Consider the following 23,909-nt stretch of genomic DNA (forward strand, 5'->3'; position numbering starts at 1 on the left):
TGTACTCCGTCTCTAATGACTTCATTGTCGACGGGGCATTAAACACTAATCTCCTTCTCTTCCTTCAATCTTTGAGCTTCCCCTTATTTGCTTAGGACTGGTTTTCAATCTGAGTTCTTGATAGTCCCACGACTGCTTGTTTTTTTTTTCTCCAAAAGCCTGTTTAATTTTCCTGTAAGTGGTATCTTTCACCTAATGACATATGGTATCCTTAAATTTGTTCTCTAGCCATTCCTGTTCAGCCATTTTGCACTTCCTATCAGTCTCATTATTTGGACTTTTGTATTCGCTTTCGCCTTTGTAGTTCGCTGCATTTTTATATTTTCTCCTTTCCTCAATTAAATTTAATATATCCTTTGTTATCCAAGGATTTCTTCTAAGCCTTGTCTTTTTACTTACTTGATCCTGTGCTGCCTTCATTATGTCATCCCTCAGAGTTACCTGCTGATCTTCTCCTGTTTCCACTGTTTTTGTCAGTCATTACCCAATGCTTCCTCTGAAACTCTCAACAATGTCTGTTTCTTTCAGCTTATCCAGATTCCATCTCCTTAACTTCCTACCTTTTTACAATTTCTTCAGTTTTAATCTACAGTTCAAAGCTAATACATATGTGGTCAGAGTCCATGTCTGGCTGTGGAAGTGTTGTACAATTTAAAATCTGGTTATGATATATGTCTTACCATCATATAATCAGCCTGAAACCTTCCAGGTATCTTCTGTGTATACAGCCTTCTTCCATGATTCTGAAAGGAAGTGTTAGTAATGATTAAATTATGATCTGTGCAAAATTCTACAATGTGGCTTCATATTTCATTCCTTTCTGTCATTCCATATTCACCTTCTATTTTTCCTTCTCTTTCTTTTTCTGCTATCAATTTCCAATCCCCCATCACTGTTAAATTTTCATCTCACTTAACTATCTGAATTATTTCTTTTATCCCATCATATATTTCTTCAGTTTCTTCATATGTGTAGCTACTTGGCGTATAAACTTTTACTACTGTGGGGAGTGTGGGCTTCATATAATCTTGACTGTGATAATGCTTTCACTATGTCATTCATAGTACCTTATACTCTTTCCTGTTGTGTTATTCATTATTGAACCTACTACTGCATTATCACTATTTGATTTTGTCTTTGTAATCCTGTAGCAGGGAAGCAGTGGTTGGGAAGGGAGTAAGACAGGGTTGTAGCCTCTCCCCGATGTTGTTCAATCTGTATATTGAGCAAGCAGTAAAGGAAACAAAAGAAAAATTCGGAGTAGGTATTAAAATTCATGGAGAAGAAATAAAAACTTTGAGGTTCGCCGATGACATTGTAATTCTGTCAGAGACAGCAAAGGACTTGGAAGAGCAGTTGAATGGAATGGACAGTGTCTTGAAAGGAGGATATAAGATGAACATCAACAAAAGCAAAACAAGGATAATGGAATGTAGTCTAATTAAGTCAGGTGATGCTGAAGGAATTAGATTAGGAAATGAGGCACTTAAAGTAGTAAAGGAGTTTTGCTATTTGGGGAGCAAAATAACTGATGATGGTTGAAGTAGAGAGGATATAAAATGTAGGCTGGCAATGGCAAGGAAAGCGTTTCTGAAGAAGAGAAATTTGTTAACATCCAGTATTGATTTAAGTATCAGGAAGTCATTTCTGAAAGTATTTGTATGGAGTGTAGCCTCGTATGGAAGTGAAACATGGACGATAAATAGTTTGGACAAGAAGAGAATAGAAGCTTTCGAAATGTGGTGCTACAGAAGAATGCTGAAGATTAGATGGGTAGATCACATAACTAATGAGGAAGTATTGAATAGGATTGGGGAGAAGAGAAGTTTGTGGAACAACTTGACCAGAAGAAGGGATCGGTTGGTAGCACATGTTCTGAGGCATCAAGGGATCACCAATTTAGTATTGGAGGGCAGCGTGGAGGGTAAAAATCGTAGAGGGAGACCAAGAGATGAATACACTAAGCAGATTCAGAAGGATGTAGGTTGCAGTAGGTACTGGGAGATGAAAAAGCTTGCACAGGATAGAGTAGCATGGAGAGCTGCATCAAACCAGTCTCAGGACTGAAGACCACAACAACAACAACAATCCTGTATTCTCCTGACCAGATGTCCTGTTCTTCCTGCCACTGAACTTCATTAATTCCCACTATACTGAGCGAGGTGGCGCAGTGTTTACCACACTGGACTCGCATTTGGGAGGACAGCGGTTCAATCTGGATTTAGGTTTTCCGTGATTTCCCTAAATCTCTTCAGGCAAATGCCAGGATGGTTCCTTTGAAAAGGGCACGGCTGACTTCCTTCCCCATCCTTCCCTAATCTGATGAGATCGATGACCTCACTGTTTGGTCTCCTCCCCCAAAACAACTCAACCCATTCCCACTATCTCCAACAGTAACCTGTCCATTTCCCTCTTTAAATTTTCTAAACTACCTACCCAATTAACAGACCTAACATTCCAAGCCCCAACCTGTAGACCACCGGCTTTGCTTCTCCTGATGACAATAACCCCTTGCCCAGAGATCCAAATGGGGTCTGTTTTACATAAGAGTATGCCATTTTTATTTAACCATACATTCGAGATGCATGTCCTCCAGAAAAATTATGGTTGTAGCTTCCTCTTGCTTTCAGCCATTCACAGTACCAGCACAGCAAGGTCATTTTGGTTGGTGCTAGAAGGCAAGGTCAGTCAATTCTACAGACTGTTTCCCCTGCAACTAATGAAAAGGCTGCTGTGCCGCTTTTTGGAAACCACTTGTTTGGCTGGCCACTCAACACATACCTCTCTGTTGTGGTTGCAGCTATAGGATGCCTACCTGTATTGCTGAGGCATACAAGCCACCCCACCAACGGCAAATTTCATGGCTAGGGTGAGGGGATATTCACTTCAAATTTGACAAAATAATTTTTGTTGATTGTGTTCCACAGTTTTTATAAGTTGTAGAAATGACATTGTGTAACATCTGAAGCTGCTGTTCAGTTTATTGTTTGATGTTAAACTGGTTTCAATGAGACCATTTTCCAGCATGTTCTCAACACGCATCATGGGCAAGGAAAATTAATTGAGCAGGTAGCTTAGAGAAATTAAAGAGAAAGAAGGAAGGGTTGATATTTTTTTTTTTTTTTTTTTTTTTTTTTTTTTTTTTTTTTTTTTCTATATATATATATATATATAGTGGGAATTAGTGAAGTGCAATGGCTTGAACAGGATTTCTGGTCAGGTGAATATGGTGTTATCAACACAAAATCGGACATGGGTAATACTGAAGTGGTTCTAATAAAGAATAAGAAAATAGAAATGTAGCTAGGCTACTGTGAAATGCTCAGTGAAGACCTTATCATGGTCAAGATGGAGACGAGGCCTACACATACCACATTTATAATGCTAAGAGTTTAGTGCACACTGCTTCACTCACAGTCTGTGAGATCTGTATAGATTTTTTTTCCTTTAATCAAATTTTTATGTTATTCACAAATAGCAACACCTTCGAAACTTCTCATGCTAATTAAGGCCATAGAAGCATGGTCTTTACAAATGTACTTCTGACCAAAAAGCAATTTTGAAATGCAAAGTTTTTGTTAATCGTGCCTTTTGCGTTCTTATGGTGTTGTTTACTAGGAACTTCCATCCTCTAACACACATTTCTTTAGGTCTAACCGAGAAGTGAAATGCCAATTTTCAATGATATATATATATATATATATATATATATATATATATATATATATATATATATATATATATATATATATATATATATATATATATATATAATGGAGGGAAACATTCCACGTAGGAAAAATATATCTAAAAACAAAGATGATGTGACTTACCAAATGAAAGTGTTGTGGCAGGTCGACAGACACACAAACATACACACAAAATTCAAGCTTTCGCAACAAACTGTTGCCTCATCAGGAAAGAGGGAAGGAGAGGGAAAGACGAAAGGATGTGGGTTTTAAGGGAGAGGGTAAGGAGTCATTCCCGGGAGCGGAAAGACTTACCTTAGGGGGAAAAAAGGACGGGTATACACTCGCGCACACACACAAACACACACACACACACACACATCCATCCACACATATACAAACACAAGCAGACATATTTGAAGACCAAGAGTGTCTTTCCGCCATCCACCTAATCTTCGTAACCTCTTAGTTCATCCCTATGAAATCCCCAAACCACCTTCCCCACCCTCTGGCCCCGGTGTAAAACCTTCAAATATGTCTGCTTGTGTTTGTATATGTGTGGATGGATATGTGTGTGTGTGCGAGTGTATACCCGTCCTTTTTTCCCCCTAAGGTAAGTCTTTCCGCTCCCGGGATTGGAATGACTCCTTACCCTCTCCCTTAAAACCCACATCCTTTCGTCTTTCCCTCTCCTTCCCTCTTTCCTGATGAGGCAACAGTTTGTTGGGAAAGCTTGAATTTTGTGTGTATGTTTGTGTTTGTTTGTGTGTCTGTCGACCTGCCAACACTTTCATTTGGTAAGTCACATCATCTTTGTTTTTTTATATATATATATATATATATATATATATATATATATATATATATATATATATATATATATATATATAAAAAAACCACCTTCCCTACCCTCTGGCCCCGGTGTAAAACCTGTCCCATGCACCCTCCCACCACCACCTACTCCAGTCCTGTAACCCGGAAGGTGTACACGATCAAAGGCAGAGCCACGTGTGATAGCACGCACGTGATTTACCAACTGACCTGCCTACACTGTGACGCATTCTATGTGGGAAGGACCAGCAACAAACTGTCCATTCGCATGAATGGACACAGGCAGACAGTGTTTGTTGGTAATGAGGATCACCCTGTGGCTAAACATGCCTTGGTGCACGGCCAGCACATCTTGGCACAGTGTTACACCGTCCGGGTTATCTGGATACTTCCCACTAACACCAACCTATCCGAACTCCGGAGATGGGAACTTGCTCTACAATATATCCTCTCTTCCCGTTATCCACCAGGCCTCAATCTCCGCTAATTTCAAGTTGCCGCCACTCATACCTAACCTGTCATTCAACAACATCTTTGCCTTTGCACTTCCGCCTCGACTGACATCTCTGCCCAAACTCTTTGCCTCTGTATATGTCTGCTTGTGTCTGTATATGTGTGGATGGATATGTGTGTGTGTGCGAGTGCATACCCGTCCTTTTTTCCCCCTAAGGTAAGTCTTTCCGCTCCCGGGATTGGAATGACTCCTTACCCTCTCCCTTAAAACCCACATCCTTTCGTCTTTCCCTCTCCTTCCCTCTTTCCTGATGAGGCAACAGTTTGTTGCGAAAGATTGAATTTTGTGTGTATGTTTGTGTGTCTATCGACGTGCCAGCGCTTTCGTTTGGCAAGTCACATCATCTGGTTTTTAGAGATATATATAATATATATATAATGAAATGATTTCATAAAACTTTTCATTCCCTATTTCACTCTCTTAGGGGGCTGAATTGCCAAAACCACCTGCAAAAAACCACTGAAAACGCGTATTTTTCTTATTTCTAAGTGAGAAGTCAAATACCAGTTTTCATAGATGTAGCTTTAAAAATTCTTAGCAGTTCTTTAATGATGAGTTATTTCCAAAAAATCTTTCACTCACTGCGTTACTCTCTCAGTGGTTGACTTTCCAAAAATGCTGAAACATGTATTTTTTTGTTCCTAGCTGAGAAACCAAATACCAATTTTTCATAATTCTGTCTTCAAAATTTCCTTTACAGCGACATATTTTCAATAGAGCATTTCATCTATGTTTCACCCCCTTTAGGAGTGGAATTTTGGACAGTCCCTCCTTAAACTGTATCTACAGTAATAAGATCCTCATCCTCTCCAAATTTCAAGTGTGTATCCCTGGTGATTTGGGTTGGGCAATGATGAATTGGTGAGTCAGTCAGGACATTGTCTTTTAGATATAGAGATCAGCTTCGCGTATGTTGAAGATATTGTCAGAGTATATGATATAAATGAAATTATTCAGTTTGTTAAGGAAATGAAAATTTAATTTTGAAGGGGGACTGTAATTCTATACTAAGCAAAGAAAGAGAAGAAAAATAATAGAACATAAAAAAGGGGGCGGGGGTGAAAGCCGTCTGGTAGAATTTTGCACAGAGAATAGTTTTATTGTTGCTGACACTGAGTGTTGCTGACACTGAGTTTGAGTGTTACTGTTCAAGCTGCACTATATGTTTCCATTAGTGGGTAGTCCATGTTTTACGGAAGTCAAGGAACCCGGCTCATTACACGTTTGTTACAAGGGTGTTCATGTTGATATTTGATAAACTCTTGCAGATATGGAGTATGGCAATAAAACTGAAAGAGGGGAAACTATCTGTTGTTCACTCGTTAAGTTTATCAATCAGTCTAATTCAAAATTAAAGTATCAGAATTTACTGGAGATGCTGAGTCGCAGATAGGCATAACAAAAATACTGTCACAGATATAGCTTTCGGCCAGTAAGACCTTCATCAAAAATAGACAACAGACACACTTACATACTCACGCAGATGCAACTCACGCACACGACTACAGTCTGATGCAACTGAGGCTGCACTCCTTTCATAATATGTTACATTCCATCCTGGATTTTCCATTGTTTGAAAGTATCAGAATTGTTCATCTGCTGTTTTATGTGTGGGGGAAGGGGCAGATACTCAAAATGCGTAAGAAGAATCAATCTTGACAGAGTTACAGGATCATTTGGGTACTGGTGTTGGTAACAGCTCAGTGATGAATGATGGGAATGGAATATGGGAGATTTGTTTCTTATTGGTAGTGAGTCATAATGTTTGTTGATAATTTCATATGGTTTATAACTAAGTTAGCTGGTATTTTGTTCTTTTGCGTTTGAATTTAACCACATCATCAGAATCTTTAGGAAAATCAGGAATAAGAATACAAGTAGGTTATTGCAGTGATGAAAGTATATCATGAGCTCTGCTACACATGAATCTATTACAGCAATTGTAATTTCTTGTTGGGATCTATTTTCTTTGCCAGCTTACAGGCTAATTATCACATTCCACTCTAATGTATACCTATGCTACAGTTCAGTCTTTCGGCACATCTTTTTCCTTTCATATTGAAAGCAAATGTAATTAGTTTGTATATTCTGTTGAAAGAAGTCATTAGATTCAATGGTTTTAGTTGCCTACCACATAATGTTACTCAGTTGGCTACTAACATCATCATTGAATTCTCAAAATCAGCACATTATACAAGAGCTGCAGACTCTATAAATGCACTTTAGCCACAAAAATTATCTATTTTGGAATGGTTCACTAATGAACTGTTATAATGGTTTGATGTGCCTGACTTGATGAAGACTGTACTAAAAAATTTTCCATTCAAAGATTTAAAAGCATTCATGTGTTCTGATAACTGTTCCAAAAGCTTGTTTATTCTTATAATTCATTATGTTTCTTATGCCTTGTTATATTTGTCTGTTTATCTACTTGCGCCTTGCTTTCTGATTCTCATTTTTTTAATGGTTAAATTCTTATCTCAGGTAAACAGAAATTCAAGGAAATTTTTGCCCTTTGTTTATATAATTTTAATTTATTTTAATCTTTTTTTTTTTTTGTTGTAGGTGTTTTTACTGTGTGGTTAGTTCCATCTGAAGCCAGTGAAAGGTGTGGTTTGGAACCAGGTGTATATACACTTGTAGTTGCCTCTGCTGTGATCCAGCTTCGGAGTAGCACGGACAACAGTATTCTCTTCACATGGCCCTACCGTTACATCAGGCGGTATGGCTATCGTGAAGGGAAGTTCATATTTGAGGCTGGCAGAAAATGTGATTCTGGAGAAGGCACATTCACATTGCAGCATTCTAATCAGCAAGAGATATTTCGTTGCCTTTCCTCCAAAATGAAAAGTATGCGGAAATTGCTATCTGGTGAAACTCCTGTAAGCCCTGTGATAATGTGTGGTGACAATCAGTTCCAAGCAGCCCTGAGTATGGAGGCACGTTCTCGTAGCCCCCTTCCCCCATCTCCAACAAGTGCGACTCTTTTTGATACAGATTTTAGCACAATATCACAACCTTCCAGCAAATTTCTTGGCACTGTTGTTGCAGAAAATGAACATTTTGTTGTAAATAGTTTTTCACATACCAGCAGACCAAAGCCAAAGCCTGTAAAACCTCCCCGCAAACAAATTCAATCTGTAGAAAATATTTCAACAGAAAATGAATCCATCTCTACTGAATCTTTAAGCTCTGGTCGTTTCAAAGCTTCTAAAGGAAGCAGCCTGTCGCCAACAACCCCGGTGCTTGTGACTCCTACAGATAGTGCACAAGATTATGATGATGTGGAGGTTCGAAAAGATGCTTGGCGAACCCTAGGTGTTGATGACGTACGACATACAGAAAACCAATGCAGTGATGAAGAAGACAGGCCTGCTCAGTTTTCCACTGCTTCAACTGTTCAGGTTGCTGAACAAAGTCCAATGCCACAGTGTTCAAAAATTCTAGCTACACAGATTTCCATGAAGTCTGACAACAGTGAAGACTATGATAAATTGCAGCACTTCCGCCCACCACCTAAGCCAACTGCTGGAGGCTATAGCCATGTGCCTGTGCCTTCTGCTACTTCTCAAATACAACTTCCTCCTGCTCCAGAGGAATCTCCAACTAGCTTTAATGACTATGAATTATGTGAAAAAATACAAGCTTGTAGGTTAGCAGATGATTCTCATTATGGCTATGGTATGATCCGTAAAAAATCAGTACCAACTGATAACTCTTTATCTGGACCTGAACATCAATTTTACAATGACCAGGAATATGCTGTTGTGCAAAAACCAAAAAAAGTCTAGTCCCTTTTGCATGTGATATTAATTATAAACATTGAATTGTGATCATTTCATGTCCATAGATAGCAATCTATCTTCAAACTAAACATAAAATCTTTTTACTCATTTATAGTATTCATTAAATTCATTCATTTTTAGATAAACTTTGTAAAATGAAAGTTGTTCACTGATTACCAGGTGATTCATCATATTTATATGTTTTAGAGGAACTTTTGTAAATGTGGATAAGTAATTGTTGCTGATTAAGTGGTGTTAGCCTTTCATGTATAATCCTCAATCATAGCAAATTAGAGAATTTTTAAGCATCTTTTAAGAGAGTGGACTATTCTAAATACAGATGTTCTACTCCTTGAGTGACATGCCATGTTTGAAATGCAAATCTTGTTGCCCAATCTTAGAGAAATAGGTTAATTTTGCACAACAGTTGATGTTAACATTCCCATTTTCTGTAAGAAATAACATAAAGACTTGTGAGCTACTTGTTGAAGATTTTATTTACATTTCAAGTTCAGTATATTGAGTCTGCTCATAACAATATCACTCTATAAAAGTAATTACCATTATGGTCTACCATTACATAACTGAATTTTGTATCTGGTAGGCTTTTGATATTAATATTGATTGTAATATAAATGTTGAATGTATTTTAAGAGAATATTTATTCAACTGCCGTTTACTGGGTACCATTTGCCCATATGAATAGACTGCAAACTTGGCTCATGAGCTATGTTTACCTGTAAGTAATTATAAGCATTTATGGGCATACTAAAAAGCTGTTGCAACTTTATTTTTTTCTAAATTTTATATATGTTCTATGGATTTTACCTGCAGATCCATAAATAATATGTTTATGTTGTAACTGAAAGTGTTGTCAGTAGGTTTATTTTATGTCCTTTGTTAAATTTAAATGTGTGTGATACATTAAAAACTATTATTTGTTGAAAATTGTAATTTATGAATGGGTTGATGCAAGAGAGTAATTTGTCCTAGTTAAATATGCAGTGTTAGTATTTTGTGGAATACATGGCCAGTTTCCAAAATTACTAAAAGCTATTTATATGCAAAATAGAGTGAGATACTCACACTGGACCAGCACTTCTTAATTTAGCTCTTGAGTACCATTTCACAAATCTCTCTTCTTAGCCATACATTGTGTTTTAAAATGACTTATGCATTGAGTGACATTGTCTTGGTGACCAAATTGGTAGACTCTTTTCATTTGTGTAGTGACTTCATTGTTCACTGGGTTAGTATTATTTTTATGGAGAGTCACACAAATGATTAGCAGGAGGCAACTGGAATACTTAATGTAGAGTACCTACTCAGTAGAACATTGTACAATATTTTGACAACAAATCTGGCTCCATTGGAATATTGTTTGTAAAGTAATCCAAGTCAGATTTGCTCAAGATTTGTATAAAGCACTTGTTACAGTTAGGAAATTTCCATTCATTACAGCGTCAGCTGACGTATTTAAGATAATGTATGAATGAATCTGAGGAATGTTCGCTGATGAAGGTTTAGTAATTTCTGCCTCTTTTTCGTGTCAGGAAGCTTGAAGTGGCTACTTATCATCCCATTGATTATGTACCACCAGTTTATAAACTGCTTCTTCTTCATATCCTTTGATGGTTGTTTGTAATCACTTTTTACCTAGCTTTCAGCTTGAGAGTGCTATTATGGTATTGTAGTGATAGCCATCACTTAACATGTTATAACCTCTGCTTTGTCTTGGCTCACATGAGAATTGATTTTCCTGGGCATTCTAAATGGACAACTTTCAATCCTCGTAGCAGTTAACTTCAAGAAGAGAAAACACACTAATTTTTACTTTGGCCAGTTATTTTATTTTATGTGTATACAAGTTGTACTGATAGAATCAAATTAGAGTTTAATTACCCACTCACTGTAAATGCCTTCTGTATTATCACTTCCTGGTCCGAAGTGCTCACATGTTTCATTAAATGCTTAAGAAAGTATATTATGTGGGAGTTGGTTTCCAAAAATAACTTCAGATTAATAGATCAACAAAAATAATCAATTTTTGAAAATATAATGTAATTGTATAGATAAAAAATCTGCTCAAGTGGCAGCATGAGACCACACATATAAAGATACTTAAATTTCCTAGCTGTAGGAGGCAATGGCACCTTCTTCTTGTAGAAGGGGTGAAGGAAAAGGACTGGTGAGGCTTAGCAAATTGAGACAGTTCAGAAAAGTCACCCAGAAGCTCTGGTCAGGGATACATACAGGATGGAACGAGAAGGAAAGAAAGATTGTCTATTCTTCTCATCCCATCCCGGGGTTGTAGGTAATGTTTCAGAACCTCACCAGTCCTTCAGTTTCACCTCTCTTCCTTCTCCTTCAGGCTTCGGCCAAGAGGAGGAGCCACTGGCTCTAAAAGCTAGCTGATTTAGAAACCTTTATATGCATGTTCTTTTGCTGCCGCTTCGTAAAATTTTTTTCCATCCACTTAGATCAAATCAACTGTAAGATCAATTTCTCATGATAATGACTGGAATTGCAATAGAGCAAATTAATAACTTTTAATGTCGAAGGTAGTGTGACTTGGAAAATAATAGTAAGAGGATTCATCTAGTAGGGCTATTACTGGTTCCTGGCTCCATTATAGTGAAACTAAGATAGTGTTTCTTCTCTTGTGGTCTTGACCAGTGATGGTGCACTTGAGACTGGGGGGGGGGGGGGGGGGGTTATATTCTACCACTTATTTGCAGATCAGTAGAATGGTTAAACATTTTGCATCTTGTAAATACATTGCATTACCTTTTTCAACAGCACTCTACGCATTATGGTCTTCAGTTAAATTAATAACATAAATGGTGATAGATCATGTTGTGGCGTAACAAGCTAGTTACGCCACACTGAGAAGGGAGCCGAAAGGCGCGCGTACACACACGCCGACTGGCGTCAAGTCTGGAACAGGATACGTTATGACTGCTATCAAGAAAATACGTAGCTTTGGAATATACTTAACTTTATTCTTTGTTGGCTTACAACGTTCTTCTTGAGACATTTATACGATAACTCTCAAACTAGGTAAGGCTAATGGCGCCTTGCTAGGTCGTAGCCATGGACTTAGCAGAAGGCTATTCTAACTGTCTCTAGGCAAATGAGAGGAAGGCTTCGTCCGTATTGTCGCTAGCAATGTCGTCCGTACAACTGGGGCGAGTGCTCGTCCGTATCTCGAGACCTGCCTTGTGGTGGCGCTCGGTCTCCGATCACCCAGTGGCGACACGCGGGTCCGACATGTACTAAATGGACCGCGGCCGATTTAAGCTACCACCTAGCAAGTGTGGTGTCTAGCGGTGACACCACAGATCACACGTGTTACGCCATGTACTGTGATAGTTTTCTGCAGCTGTAATACAATATAAACACACATAACTGGGAAATGAACACTGCTGTATCTTTTCACATGATCAAGAACAGTTTGTGCAGCAGATAGGTCTACATTTTACTTTGTCAATCATTTTTATTCTGAAATCATTAAAACTGCAGCAGGATCTTAATTTAAGGTGGCCTTACGAACTTAATTTTTTTTAAACAGAATCATCTTAATATGTTTTGTAATGACCTTACTAAACTGCATGAACTTTCTCATCTGTGTGTATATGTGGAATTAATGACCCCTAAACCATAATGCAATAATTTTACAAATTATAATTAACTGTTTTGATTTAATAGTCAACTGTCATCAATAAAATTGTTGTTAGGTAATGAAAAATAAATATAAATTAATATTACTTCAGAAACCACACAGCTACTGAACAAAGTGACTCATAGTAAACTGTTTGCTTGTCTTAACTACACATTTTTTGTAGTGCTATTGTGCTATTGGTAAAATGGTAATACGTAAGCCACTTGGGGCATATTACTGGCAGATTATTCTCTCACTCCATTAGTATTCTAAATAATTTGTATTTTAACAAAATTTTAATTGATCGGCACCATGTTCCTGTAGGATGTCAGTTGTTAATGATGCAGTAGCATTTTTCATATCTGACTGCACTTCCTTTTATATTGTTTGTTCTGGAATGTTGCATACTCTTAGTATGCAAGGTACCTGTAGTTAACACTTATTTTGGTAGAGTGTACTGGGCTGCAGGCCTTAATTGTTGACTGACACACACCCTTAACTCTTAAGGCTTTAGTAAAGTTAATAGTTACCAGAAGTATTTATGTAGATATACTGACTAGTGGCTCTTTTCAAATTATTCCCAACTGTTGTGGTTAAATGTAGCTGACAATTTTTTTAAACAGTCAGCTAAATAAGTTTAAAAACTGCAGTTCGGAATTATTGTGGATATCCGGAATATGTTGGCTTCTTTTGATGTTGGCTTCTTTTGATTACTAAGAACTGTGGTTTTATTTCTTAATCATAAGTTTGCATAGTGCCTTGGTTGTGTGACACGTACTTACCATCATGAGCAACATATTCTTGTTGTCTGCCTGTAATGGTATTACCTTTGATGCAGCCATTTCACTAAACTAAGATGGTCACATTGTGATTATATAACGAAGAGTTTCTTTACATACAGGCAGATGTACTCTTGATACTGTAGACAGGTTGATTGTTAATTGCAGTCCTGTGATGTGATCTAGTATGAACTGTTTTGACTTGTTAGTTATAACAACACTGTTCAGTTTGATGTGATTGATTTTTCTCCCCACCATTTATCTGCAGATAAGTGGTCGTCTTTTTATTTTCTGTGTACTTCTGTCTCAGAATTTACATTGTTGCAACAATACTCTTTTATTGTATTGTACAATCTTATCACCCCTGTCTGGTATAATTTGCATCACTTATCCAAATACTTTAATTTTTACGTGCGGTCACTAAGGCTTTTTCACATATGAGGATTGAAGTGAGTAGATGCCGTAAATCATTCTCCTGTCTGTATGCTTATTCTTCAGAAGATAATGGAAGGAGTAAGCGTAGACTCACTGTGTAGTAGATGTGTTGAACAGTTGACAGATGTATGAGGAAGATGGATTTTATTTTGTTTGCGTGCTTCTCGACCACTCAGTGCCTCAGCTATATTATCCACCATTACATCTGATCTTCTAGGACTTTCCAGTATGGCATTCTCCAGAAGCGTCTTCTTTCATATGCAGTTTCACTTTTTGAATTCACTTTCATCTCCCGATTGTTTGCAATTTGAATTCTTTTGTTCCATATAGTTTTGACATTCTGCTTACTTACAGTGCTCTATAGAATGAAGTTCATTAAATACTAATTGAAGTCACCAGAGCCTATTGGTATTTTATTATTTGTATGAATCACATTCTTGTGATGCTATCATGAGTGATTGTGCACTTATTTTGCTAACTAGCATTCCCATTAAAGAACTAACATAGCTTTGTGTTATTAAACAGTTTTGTTTTATTCCACTTTTCCAGATTTTCAAGAAGGATAGACTCTAGTGTAATATCAGAATAATGAGCCATGTCAAGTTAATGTAACTGCACTTGTAGTTTCTCTTTGACATTATATCCTGTTATTTGCTGTGTATGCAAAACTTTGTTGATTTTAGACTCTGAAGCTCTTTATTTGGCAATAGCGTGGACAGTACATGATGAAGAATGTTAGGGAATGACAAAGATTAATGTACTAGACATTATTGAGAATGTATGCAGTTGTCAGTGTGTTGAGAACGAAAATAACTGCACAAGATAAGAGATTTTATGTGTGAGCTTCATGCAACACACGACTATTGATGTCTTAGCAAGACTATAACTAGCATGTAACCGAAATGTAACTTTTTTTTGGAAAAGTCTGTAATGTTTTTGACATAATTTAGTGCTATCTTGCAAACAGTTTCAGTAGTTGTGTGATAATCTTGAGCATCCTAGTGCTTTACCTTATTACATACATTTATTCTCTGGTTACTAGCTGCCTGATAGATTATTCATTTACAGTTCTTACTTTCTTTGTTGTACAAAACATTAGATTATCTGAACTGCACAGTCTTTGCTTTTTGTCCTGTGCAAAAAAATAGTCACTTTCATTTAGCTCAGTATTTAGAGTTATGATTTTTGATATTCTGCAAAAAATTTTATTGCCCACATTTATCATCTTAAATCTATAGCAGAATAGGAATATTCATTGATATCTCTGATTGTTATGTACCAGTTCTTAAGTGCTTCAGACTTAATGATATCTAAAGTAGAAAGGGAACATACTTTTTTTTCCAAAAGAAGTGGTTACGGGAATTAATTTCCACCATACTACACAACTGAATGTAACCCACATAATACAACTATTAAGCACTCTTATTTTATTAATCCAGTTACATTGTCATTTCAACAAGACTTTTTTTTGTATAATTTATATGGTTATGCTATACCACATGAGGAGGAGGCGAACCTCCAAAGAAATTACTGTTTGTGTAGAATATATTAAAAACAAGAAATATGTTCCCGTTACGAAATTTTGATAAACAGTTTAAAGTCCTAGTCGGTTTTCTCTTTCCTCTTGCTGTCATTTGCAGTATGAATATAACTTTGTTGAGTCTTTTAGTGCTTGTTTTTAATGCCGAACAGACTTAAAATCTGTGAAACGTTATATAAATTTAAAACTTCTGTTTTTAAAGATGGATAGATAAAACTAGAATATGCTTGAAAGAAAAGTCTGATAAAAAAATTCTTTGAAATGACTATTCAGATTGTAATGCAGGTCCCGATGATTATCATTTTCTTGCAGTTACATTGTGAATAAAATATTATTTTTATACTGATATTGTGCTCATAAATTAACATTTTTTATGTGAAATAAATAGTTACCACTATGTTTTCAAAAATTGTCAAAGACTTTTCACAGCTTCTAGCAATGTGAGCTGTGTTTCTTGCCCACAAAAGTATAGACACATAGAAACTCTCGCTCCTTTTCATATAACGTCTACAAAAATGTGTTCGTTCAAACAATTTGAAGAAACTTACTCATTAAACATTACTTTATTCGGGAAAAATACCGATGTTAGTTCACATCATCTTGCAAACTTAGGTATGTAATCATAAACATGTATTCAAATTTTAAAATAAACTACAGTATTCTTACACAGATTTAAACCTTATTCAGTACTGTGATGAGTGCATCTAAGCACTGAACCTGAGAGATTACATTTTCAGTTTTAAAAACTACAAATTTATGTATGTACACAAAGAAATTTTATATTTATCTGATGTCTGTCATATGTCCTGAGAACTGTATTAAGCTTCATGATTCTGTGCCCACTGCCTGCCTGCATACCCGCCTTAGTCCCCAGCCCTTTTTTGTTTACTTTACATAATTGTCTAATTTTGCTGGTCATCTGTGGATTGTGTATTCTTTCAAGCAACTTAAAATTTCAAAATCTTTTTGCCAAATTTAAAAATACTCTATCATACTTGTAAAGACACAAACACCATTTTAAAAAGTTCACCATTAGTCTCAGTTTCATTTTTATTTTTTGTTGTATGTATGGAGTATTGTCAATTGACATTTCCTTGTGATTGCTTGTGTGAAAGATGACAGGCCTTTAACCTTTACACAACTGCTCCCATAAAAATTTACTGTTTTGCCTACTCTAATGTTTTTACAGGTAATGAAATCGAATATTGACTGACTGTTAAACTGACTGATAATTATTGCTGAGAATTAACGTAAGAAGTTTATAAAATATACAAATTATATGAAACAGCGATTAAAATGCAGATATAATCAAAAATTGAATATGTCATTAGTAAGTTTCTAGTATCGATTGAAGCATATTCATAACGGTGTCATAAGTTTTGTGCAGCATTTATAATAGAAATAGTGTATCTATCTTCAGAGTTAAGAGTTATCAGTTCAATGCCTTTGTTGCCCCTCCATTTGGTACTTCTGTTTGATATTTTATTTAATTTTGCAATAACATATATATTTCACAGTCCTCTATTACATATTAGCAAGCTTCTTCATTCAGTTATCTCTTGGCCCCTTCTCCCATTGTTCCTCCATTTTGTGTTCACTGTCTATGGGTGATATAACTTTTGGCTCTTCTTTGTATCCTTGCCTCTATTGTGGCTAACTTGCAGGTATGAGACTTTCACATTAATCTTACTTTTGAAGATCTGATTTTCTGTCTTCTGTGCTCCCGTTCCCATGAGGTGGCTTTTGCAGTACTATTATCCTGCCTTCATTTTATTTGTTTTATGAATATCATTCTGAGGAACCTTTCTGTACTGCAAGTGATAAGTTTTTTCCATAGTTGTCATTGGTGCATTGTTATTAGAGTTTTTATAATTTCAATATTGAGCGTCTTTTATTATAATCTGTCTCTGTCTGTGTGTGTGGGGAGGGGGGTTGGGGGTTAGATATAAAAAGCTTTTTTTTCCTAAATGTGACTGACCCCCAATGCTGTTCCAAGATTTTATGTTTAAAACTGTGCCTTCTAGTATTGCTTTTTAACCACAAATGTAAGTGTGTTCATCTTTCCACAAAAATCTGCTTTGGGAGACAGTACTTTCTTTAATAATTGTCATAAAGCCCATGTCAGCTCTTTAGCTGCTATTATCAGAATTGTTGGAAACAAGTAAAAAGAGATCTAATTTGAGACTGGAAATTGATGAGCACATCTGCCTGGCTATCCATCTGTGTGTATGTAATATAACTAGAATGTGGTTGTTACTTAATAAATTTCTTACTGTTATTGAACATAATTATTTTTATAAGCTGATATTTTTGAGATGTGATGTATAGTCTATTACCCATCAATCATAAATAAAACAGATATTTAAATTATGGAACTGTTGTGTGAAGTTCTTTGTTCCTCATGTGCACATATTCATGAGAAATATATGTCAATCAATTTTATATACTGCACTTCGGTAAGAACAGTGACACAACTCGAAAATGCAATACTTGAGAAAAATCAGTGTAAAGAATTCTATGAAACTTACACAGACATTGTGCAAACACTAACACTGCAGTAATGAGTGATATTAAAAATTACATTCAACTTACCTTATGCAAGAAAAGTGTGACAACTCAGAATGTACTGTTCTACTTGAATGGCTATGGACACCTGCCAATAGCAATGCGTAAGTGACACTGTTCTTGCTGTGGTGACTCATGAAGTAGCCTACAGCAAAACTGAAACAACTGCCCTGAAATGGATAAGTTGCGAGATAGAGATATGTGACGTTTCTCATGCATGTTAGGGCACTTCATACATATTTTTGGTTTACTTGCCATTTTTCTTGCCTGGATGAGATGGTGGAATGCTCTTGTGCAAGTATTTCACCTTTAGAAGTAACTATATAATGAAAGATTATTGTGTGTTTAAGGAAAAGTCGTCAAGCTGTTTACTTGTGTTGTTAAGCTTTAGATCTTCAGCATCATTACGTATTATGTTATATGGTAGACGCATGTGCAGCATGTTGACGAATATACGAGAGTAATCCCAAAAGTAAGGTCTGTGAAATGATGATTATGTCGAAAAATAGCTAAATGTTCAAAGTGTAAACTGATGTAAACCACTGTAGAAATAAACAGGTCTATGCACTAATAAAAAATAGGAGACCTTACTTTTGGGATTACCCTCGTAGATGGAAGTTTACAACATTCATCCTGTGCGTTCTGTGCAGATGACATTGAAAGATTATTCGAGCAAGAAATTATGTGGTTGTGAAGTTGTGGAGTTCAAGTTACAACTGTTCATAACACAGCATTATGACGGTGGGGTTGGAGCCATCCATATACACTTAATTAGTGAGACTTTACCTGTTTATTTCCAAAAGTAGCTTTGAGATTGGGACTTCATCGACCCAGTTATACACGTGGATCTGTACTTGGCAAGTCACTTACAGTGTGTGGTACAGGGTATTTCATGTTGTACTATCATTTCCACTACAATCAAAAAAGTTCCACGAAACGATAATTTCCAAGTGACCTCCAATTCCTCTGACCTTGCCATGAATTTTGTGCGTGGAATGTTCATCATGGTATAAAAATATGGTGTGCAGTCAAATCTAAATGTGATAAAATGGTACTGGAACTGGCCAAAGAAATGTAATAAAACTGTTAACTATACCAGTATGACATAAAAACAAAATATAGCCAAATACCACCAAATTAGTATTACACAAAAATATCCTTTGCATGCTATTCATAACTTTTCCAACAAACTGTTCAGTTGAAGTACAGTTGTTCCACAGCAAAATTTGATCTAAAACCTCCCTTATTCAGTGGAAACCAAAATATTAGTTTATGCTGAATTAATAAGTTTGGACAGGTACCTGTTTAGACAAATAACTCTCATAAAGACCTACAACAGTGACCATGTGCTTCTGTGTAAATGGTATAAACTGCATTTGTAATACCAGACTAAATCATTATTAGATAAAGGACAAAGATTAATACTACAGCATTTTTTACAGTGTTTTTGTGAGAACTTGGTGTAGAATAAAGGTATCACAATGGTGTAACCTGATGTGGCACTAACACGTCTGGCTAATGTCCAGGAGCAAGTAACGGTGTCCAGTGTGGGCCCATAAAGATCAGATTAATATGTTGTCTGCTGCCTACTGTTTGTGTTTTTAGTGTTGCTCATGGCAGCATTGTTAGATCATTACCAGTAACCATTCTACAGTATCATGCTTCACCATCTCCCAGTGGAATAATTCCTTAATGCCAAGAGTTGTCTTCATCTTTTTCTTCATGTGATTCTCTTAGTGAAATATCTACTTTTCCCCCTCTTCTGTTTGTTTCCTGTTCTAAAGGCAACACATTGTGTTTGACTGCCATTGCCATATCATAAGTGTGTGCATTTACAACCTCTTTCCTATAAGGAGGGTCACTGATCAAGGAATTACATTAGAGAAATTTTGCTTGTATGCTGCAATTAGATATTGACCGGAATGTTAATCTTGGGATATCCTACTGGCTGCTATTGCCGCCACCACTCCACACCCATCTGTTAACAGCCTTGACAAAGAGGACAGAGGTTCACAGCACCTACTTGCCCTTAGGGTGGGAAACAGCCCATATAAGGCAGAAGAATTAGCAAAGATCAACAACATTTGGAATGCAGAAGGTACTGGAAACCAGTGCATTGATGATATAAAGTACGAGGGCCACTCCAAAAGGAATGCACACTATTTTTGTAAAAATACAGTTTTCATTCTGCATGTGTGAAAGTTTTACAGTGTGTAGATACATCCTTCCCACTTGTTTTCAAACTTAGTTCAACCTGTTCCGTGAGTGGCGCTATCACAGCATGTCTTCAAGATGGCTCCTACACTTGACGTTCGTCAGAAGCAATGTGCTGTCATAGAATTCCTTTGCTGTGAAAACGAGACAGTGGAAAACATTCACAAGGGGGTTGAAAAAGGCGTATGGAGATGCTGCTGTCGATCACAGTACAGTTAATTGGTGGGGAAGCAGGTTACGTGATGAAAGCGGGCACGGCAATATTGAGGACTGTCCTCGCAGTGGTAGGCCTCGTACTGCTCGCACTCCAAACAATGTGCAGAGAGTTAACGAATTAGTGACTGCTGACAGACACATCACAGTGAACGAATTGTCACACTACTTTGGGACAGGGAAAGGAAGTGTTTGCAGAATACTGAAAGTGTTGGCGTTAAAAAAGGTTTATGCCAGGTGGGTTCCCAGGATGTTGACAGTCGCTCACAAAGAAACAATAAAAACGGTATGCAGTGAACTTTTGGAACAGTACGAGAATGGTGGAGATGAATTTCTTGGAAGAATTGTGACAGGTGATGAAACATGGCTCCATCATTTTTCACCAGAGACGAAGAGGCAATCATTGGAGTGGCATAATGCAAATTCACCTAAGAAAAAAAAATTCAAAACCACACCTTCTGCTGGAAAAGTTACGGCTACGGTGTTTTTCGATTCTGTAGTACTCTTGCTTATGGACATCATGCCAAGTGGAACCACCATCTGATGCATATGTGATAACACTGAAGAAACTTCAAGCTCGACTGAGTCGTGTTTGACCACATCAGCAAAAGCAGTATGTTTTGCTGTTGCACGACAATGCGCGGCCACATGTCAGTCAAAAAACCATGGAAGCGATCACAAAACTTGGATGGACAACACTGAAACACCTGCCTTGCAGTCCTGACCTGGCTCCATGTGACCATCATCTCTTTGGGAAACTGACTCTCTTCGTGGTACAAGGATTGAAGATGATGACCCTTGTACACACTGCCAAACAGTGGCTCCAACAGGTTGGTCCAGAATTTTACTGTGTGGGTATACAGGTGCTGGTTTCAAGATGGCATAAGGCAGTTGAGAGGGATGGGAATTATGTGGAGAAATGAAAATATTGTTCGTAAAAGATGTATCTACACACTGTAAAACTTTCAAACTTGTAGAATAAAAGATGGATTTAAAAAAAAATTAGTGTGCATTTCTTTTGGAGTGACCCTCATATATCCACAGTACAGGTGGCCTGATGATTTCTGCATTGGCAAAAGGTTCCGGATTAGTCACAAATTGGATGTCCAGGTGGGGACTCCCAAGGAGGAGGTGATAGCGAGAAAAAGATTGAATAACCAAAGAAAAGGTAACATTCTACAAACGGGGTCGAAACGTCGAACATTTTAGAAGAAACATGACGCGGCCTAATAACCCAGAAGATTTTAACTTCATTCAACATTCTACAAGTTGGAATGTGGAATGTCAAAAGCCTCAGTTTGGTAGGAAATCGAAAAAATTGGGAAAGGAAAATGCAAAGGCTCAGTGTAAATATAGTCGGGTCAGTGAAGAGAAACTAAAAGACATATAACGATTTCTGTCAAACAAATATAGGGTAATATTAACAGCAGCTTAAAATGGTGTACCAGGACTAAGATTTGTCGCCAATATGGTGATAGGTCAGATAAACAGTTACTGTGAACATTTCAATGAAGGGATTATTCTCATCACAATAGACAACAAACTAGTGGCAACAGCAATAGTTAATGTATACAGTCAAACATCAGAAGTGAAGATGAAGAAGTACACACATCATATGAGGATATTGAACATGTTATTCAATATGTAATGGGGAATAAAATTCTAATAGTCTTGGGTACTTGTAATGCTGTAGTAGAGAATTAATAGTAGGCGTAGTCACAGGAGAACATAGGCATCGTTTTAGGAATGAGAGAGGAGGAGGAAGACTAGCAGAGTTCTGCAGAAAATTTCAGCTTGTAATAGTGACCACACTGCTCAAAAATCTAGAGAATGAGATATCCTTGGAAAAAGATCTGGAGATTGGAGATGGGAAGATTCAACTTGGATCACATCATTGTAAGACAGATTTAGAAATTAGATACTGAAGTGTAAGGTGTACCCAGGAGCAGATATAGATTTGGACCACAGTTTACTAATATGAAGAGAAGGCTGAATTTTAGTGACTCATCCAGAAGAACCAGTGTGGTAAGAAGTGAGATATTGAAGTGCTAGGGAATGATGACGTGCATTTGAAGTTCTCTGAGGCTATAAATGATGTGATAATGAATACCACTGTAGGCAGCACAGTGATGATAGAAGGAAGTAAAAATATGTTTAAGAATACAGTAACATATGTCACTTTGGGAACAAAACAAATAGGAAGCACGGGGAACCCAAGGTGAAATGGCCACAGGAAAATGTAAAGAAATTGTAGGTCAAATGGACTGATTCAGCATATAGCCTACGGAATATCATACCAGCTGTGTGGCTGGATTGAAGAGTTTTTAGCAAACAGAACACAGCATGTTGTTATCAATGGAGAGACGTCTACAGACATTAAAGTAACCTCTGGCATGCCACAGGGGAGTGTTATGGGACCATTGCTTTTCACAATATTTATAAATGACCTAGTAGATAGTGTCGGAAGTTCCATGCGGCTTTTCGCGGATGATGCTGTAGTATACAGAGAAGTTGCAGCATTAGAAAATTGTAGCGAAATGCAGGAAGATCTGCAGCGGATAGGCACTTGGTGCAGGGAGTGGCAACTGACCCTTAACATAGACAAATGTAATGTATTGCGAATACATAGAAAGAAGGATCCTTTATTGTATGATTATATGATAGCGGAACAAACACTGGTAGTAGTTACTTCTGTAAAATATCTGGGAGTATGCGTGCGGAACGATTTGAAGTGGAATGATCATATAAAATTAATTGTTGGTAAGGCGGGTACCAGGTTGAGATTCATTGGGAGAGTGCTTAGAAAATGTAGTCCATCAACAAAGGAGGTGGCTTACAAAACACCCGTTCGACCTATACTTGAGTATTGCTCATCAGTGTGGGATCCGTACCTGATCGATCTGACGGAGGAGATAGAGAAGATCCAAAGAAGAGCGGCGCGTTTCGTCACAGGGTTATTTGGTAACCGTGATAGCGTTACGGAGATGTTTAATAAACTCAAGTGGCAGACTCTGCAAGAGAGGCGCTCTGCATCGCGGTGTAGCTTGCTCGCCAGGTTTCGAGAGGGTGCGTTTCTGGATGAAGTATCGAATATATTGCTTCCCCCTACTTATACCTCCCGAGGAGATCACGAATGTAAAATTAGAGAGATTAGAGCGCGCACGGAGGCTTTCAGACAGTCGTTCTTCCCGCGAACCATACGCGACTGGAACAGGAAAGGGAGGTAATGACAGTGGCACGTAAAGTGCCCTCCGCCACACACCGTTGGGTGGCTTGCGGAGTATCGATGTAGATGTAGATAGAAAAGTCAAAACAGTCTTTGCTGAAATTAAAAGTAAAGCTGACAACATTAAGAGTGCTAGAGTAACTGCACTTTCAAATGCAATGGATAGTGTGGATAGGTGGAAAGAGTACTTTGATGGCTCCAAAAGAAGAAGAAACTGATGATGTGGTGGAAGAAAGGATGAGAGTCGATATGTGAAGGCGTAAGATCATTATAATGTTTTAATTGATTCAACTGTGGGTTCTTGGTGGGTAATTGCATTAACTAAATGGAAATATGTTGTTAGCCTTGTTTCATAAACTTTATCATTACTGTACAACCTAGGTTTTGGGTTTTGAGCCCATTTTCTGGTATAACCCAAAGATGAGAACTGAGCAAAGTTTCCAAAATTCATTAGCAC

At 37.3% G+C, this 23,909-nt stretch overlaps 1 protein-coding gene across 1 annotated transcript in view; it reads left to right on the top strand.

The window, feature by feature from the left end:
* The window catches only part of LOC124595280, a 29,685-nt gene extending 18,914 nt beyond the window's left edge, over positions 1-10,771 (top strand). The window contains exon 4 of the mRNA XM_047133958.1: positions 7,600-10,771. Coding sequence (XP_046989914.1) covers positions 7,600-8,825 — 1,226 coding nt within the window. The 3' untranslated portion in view covers positions 8,826-10,771. The remainder of the gene's footprint in view (positions 1-7,599) is intronic.
* The last annotated feature ends 13,138 nt before the right edge of the window (positions 10,772-23,909 follow it).

The sequence above is a fragment of the Schistocerca americana genome, chromosome 2, assembly GCF_021461395.2.
Source record: "Schistocerca americana isolate TAMUIC-IGC-003095 chromosome 2, iqSchAmer2.1, whole genome shotgun sequence".
NCBI classification, from domain to species: domain Eukaryota; kingdom Metazoa; phylum Arthropoda; class Insecta; order Orthoptera; family Acrididae; genus Schistocerca; species Schistocerca americana.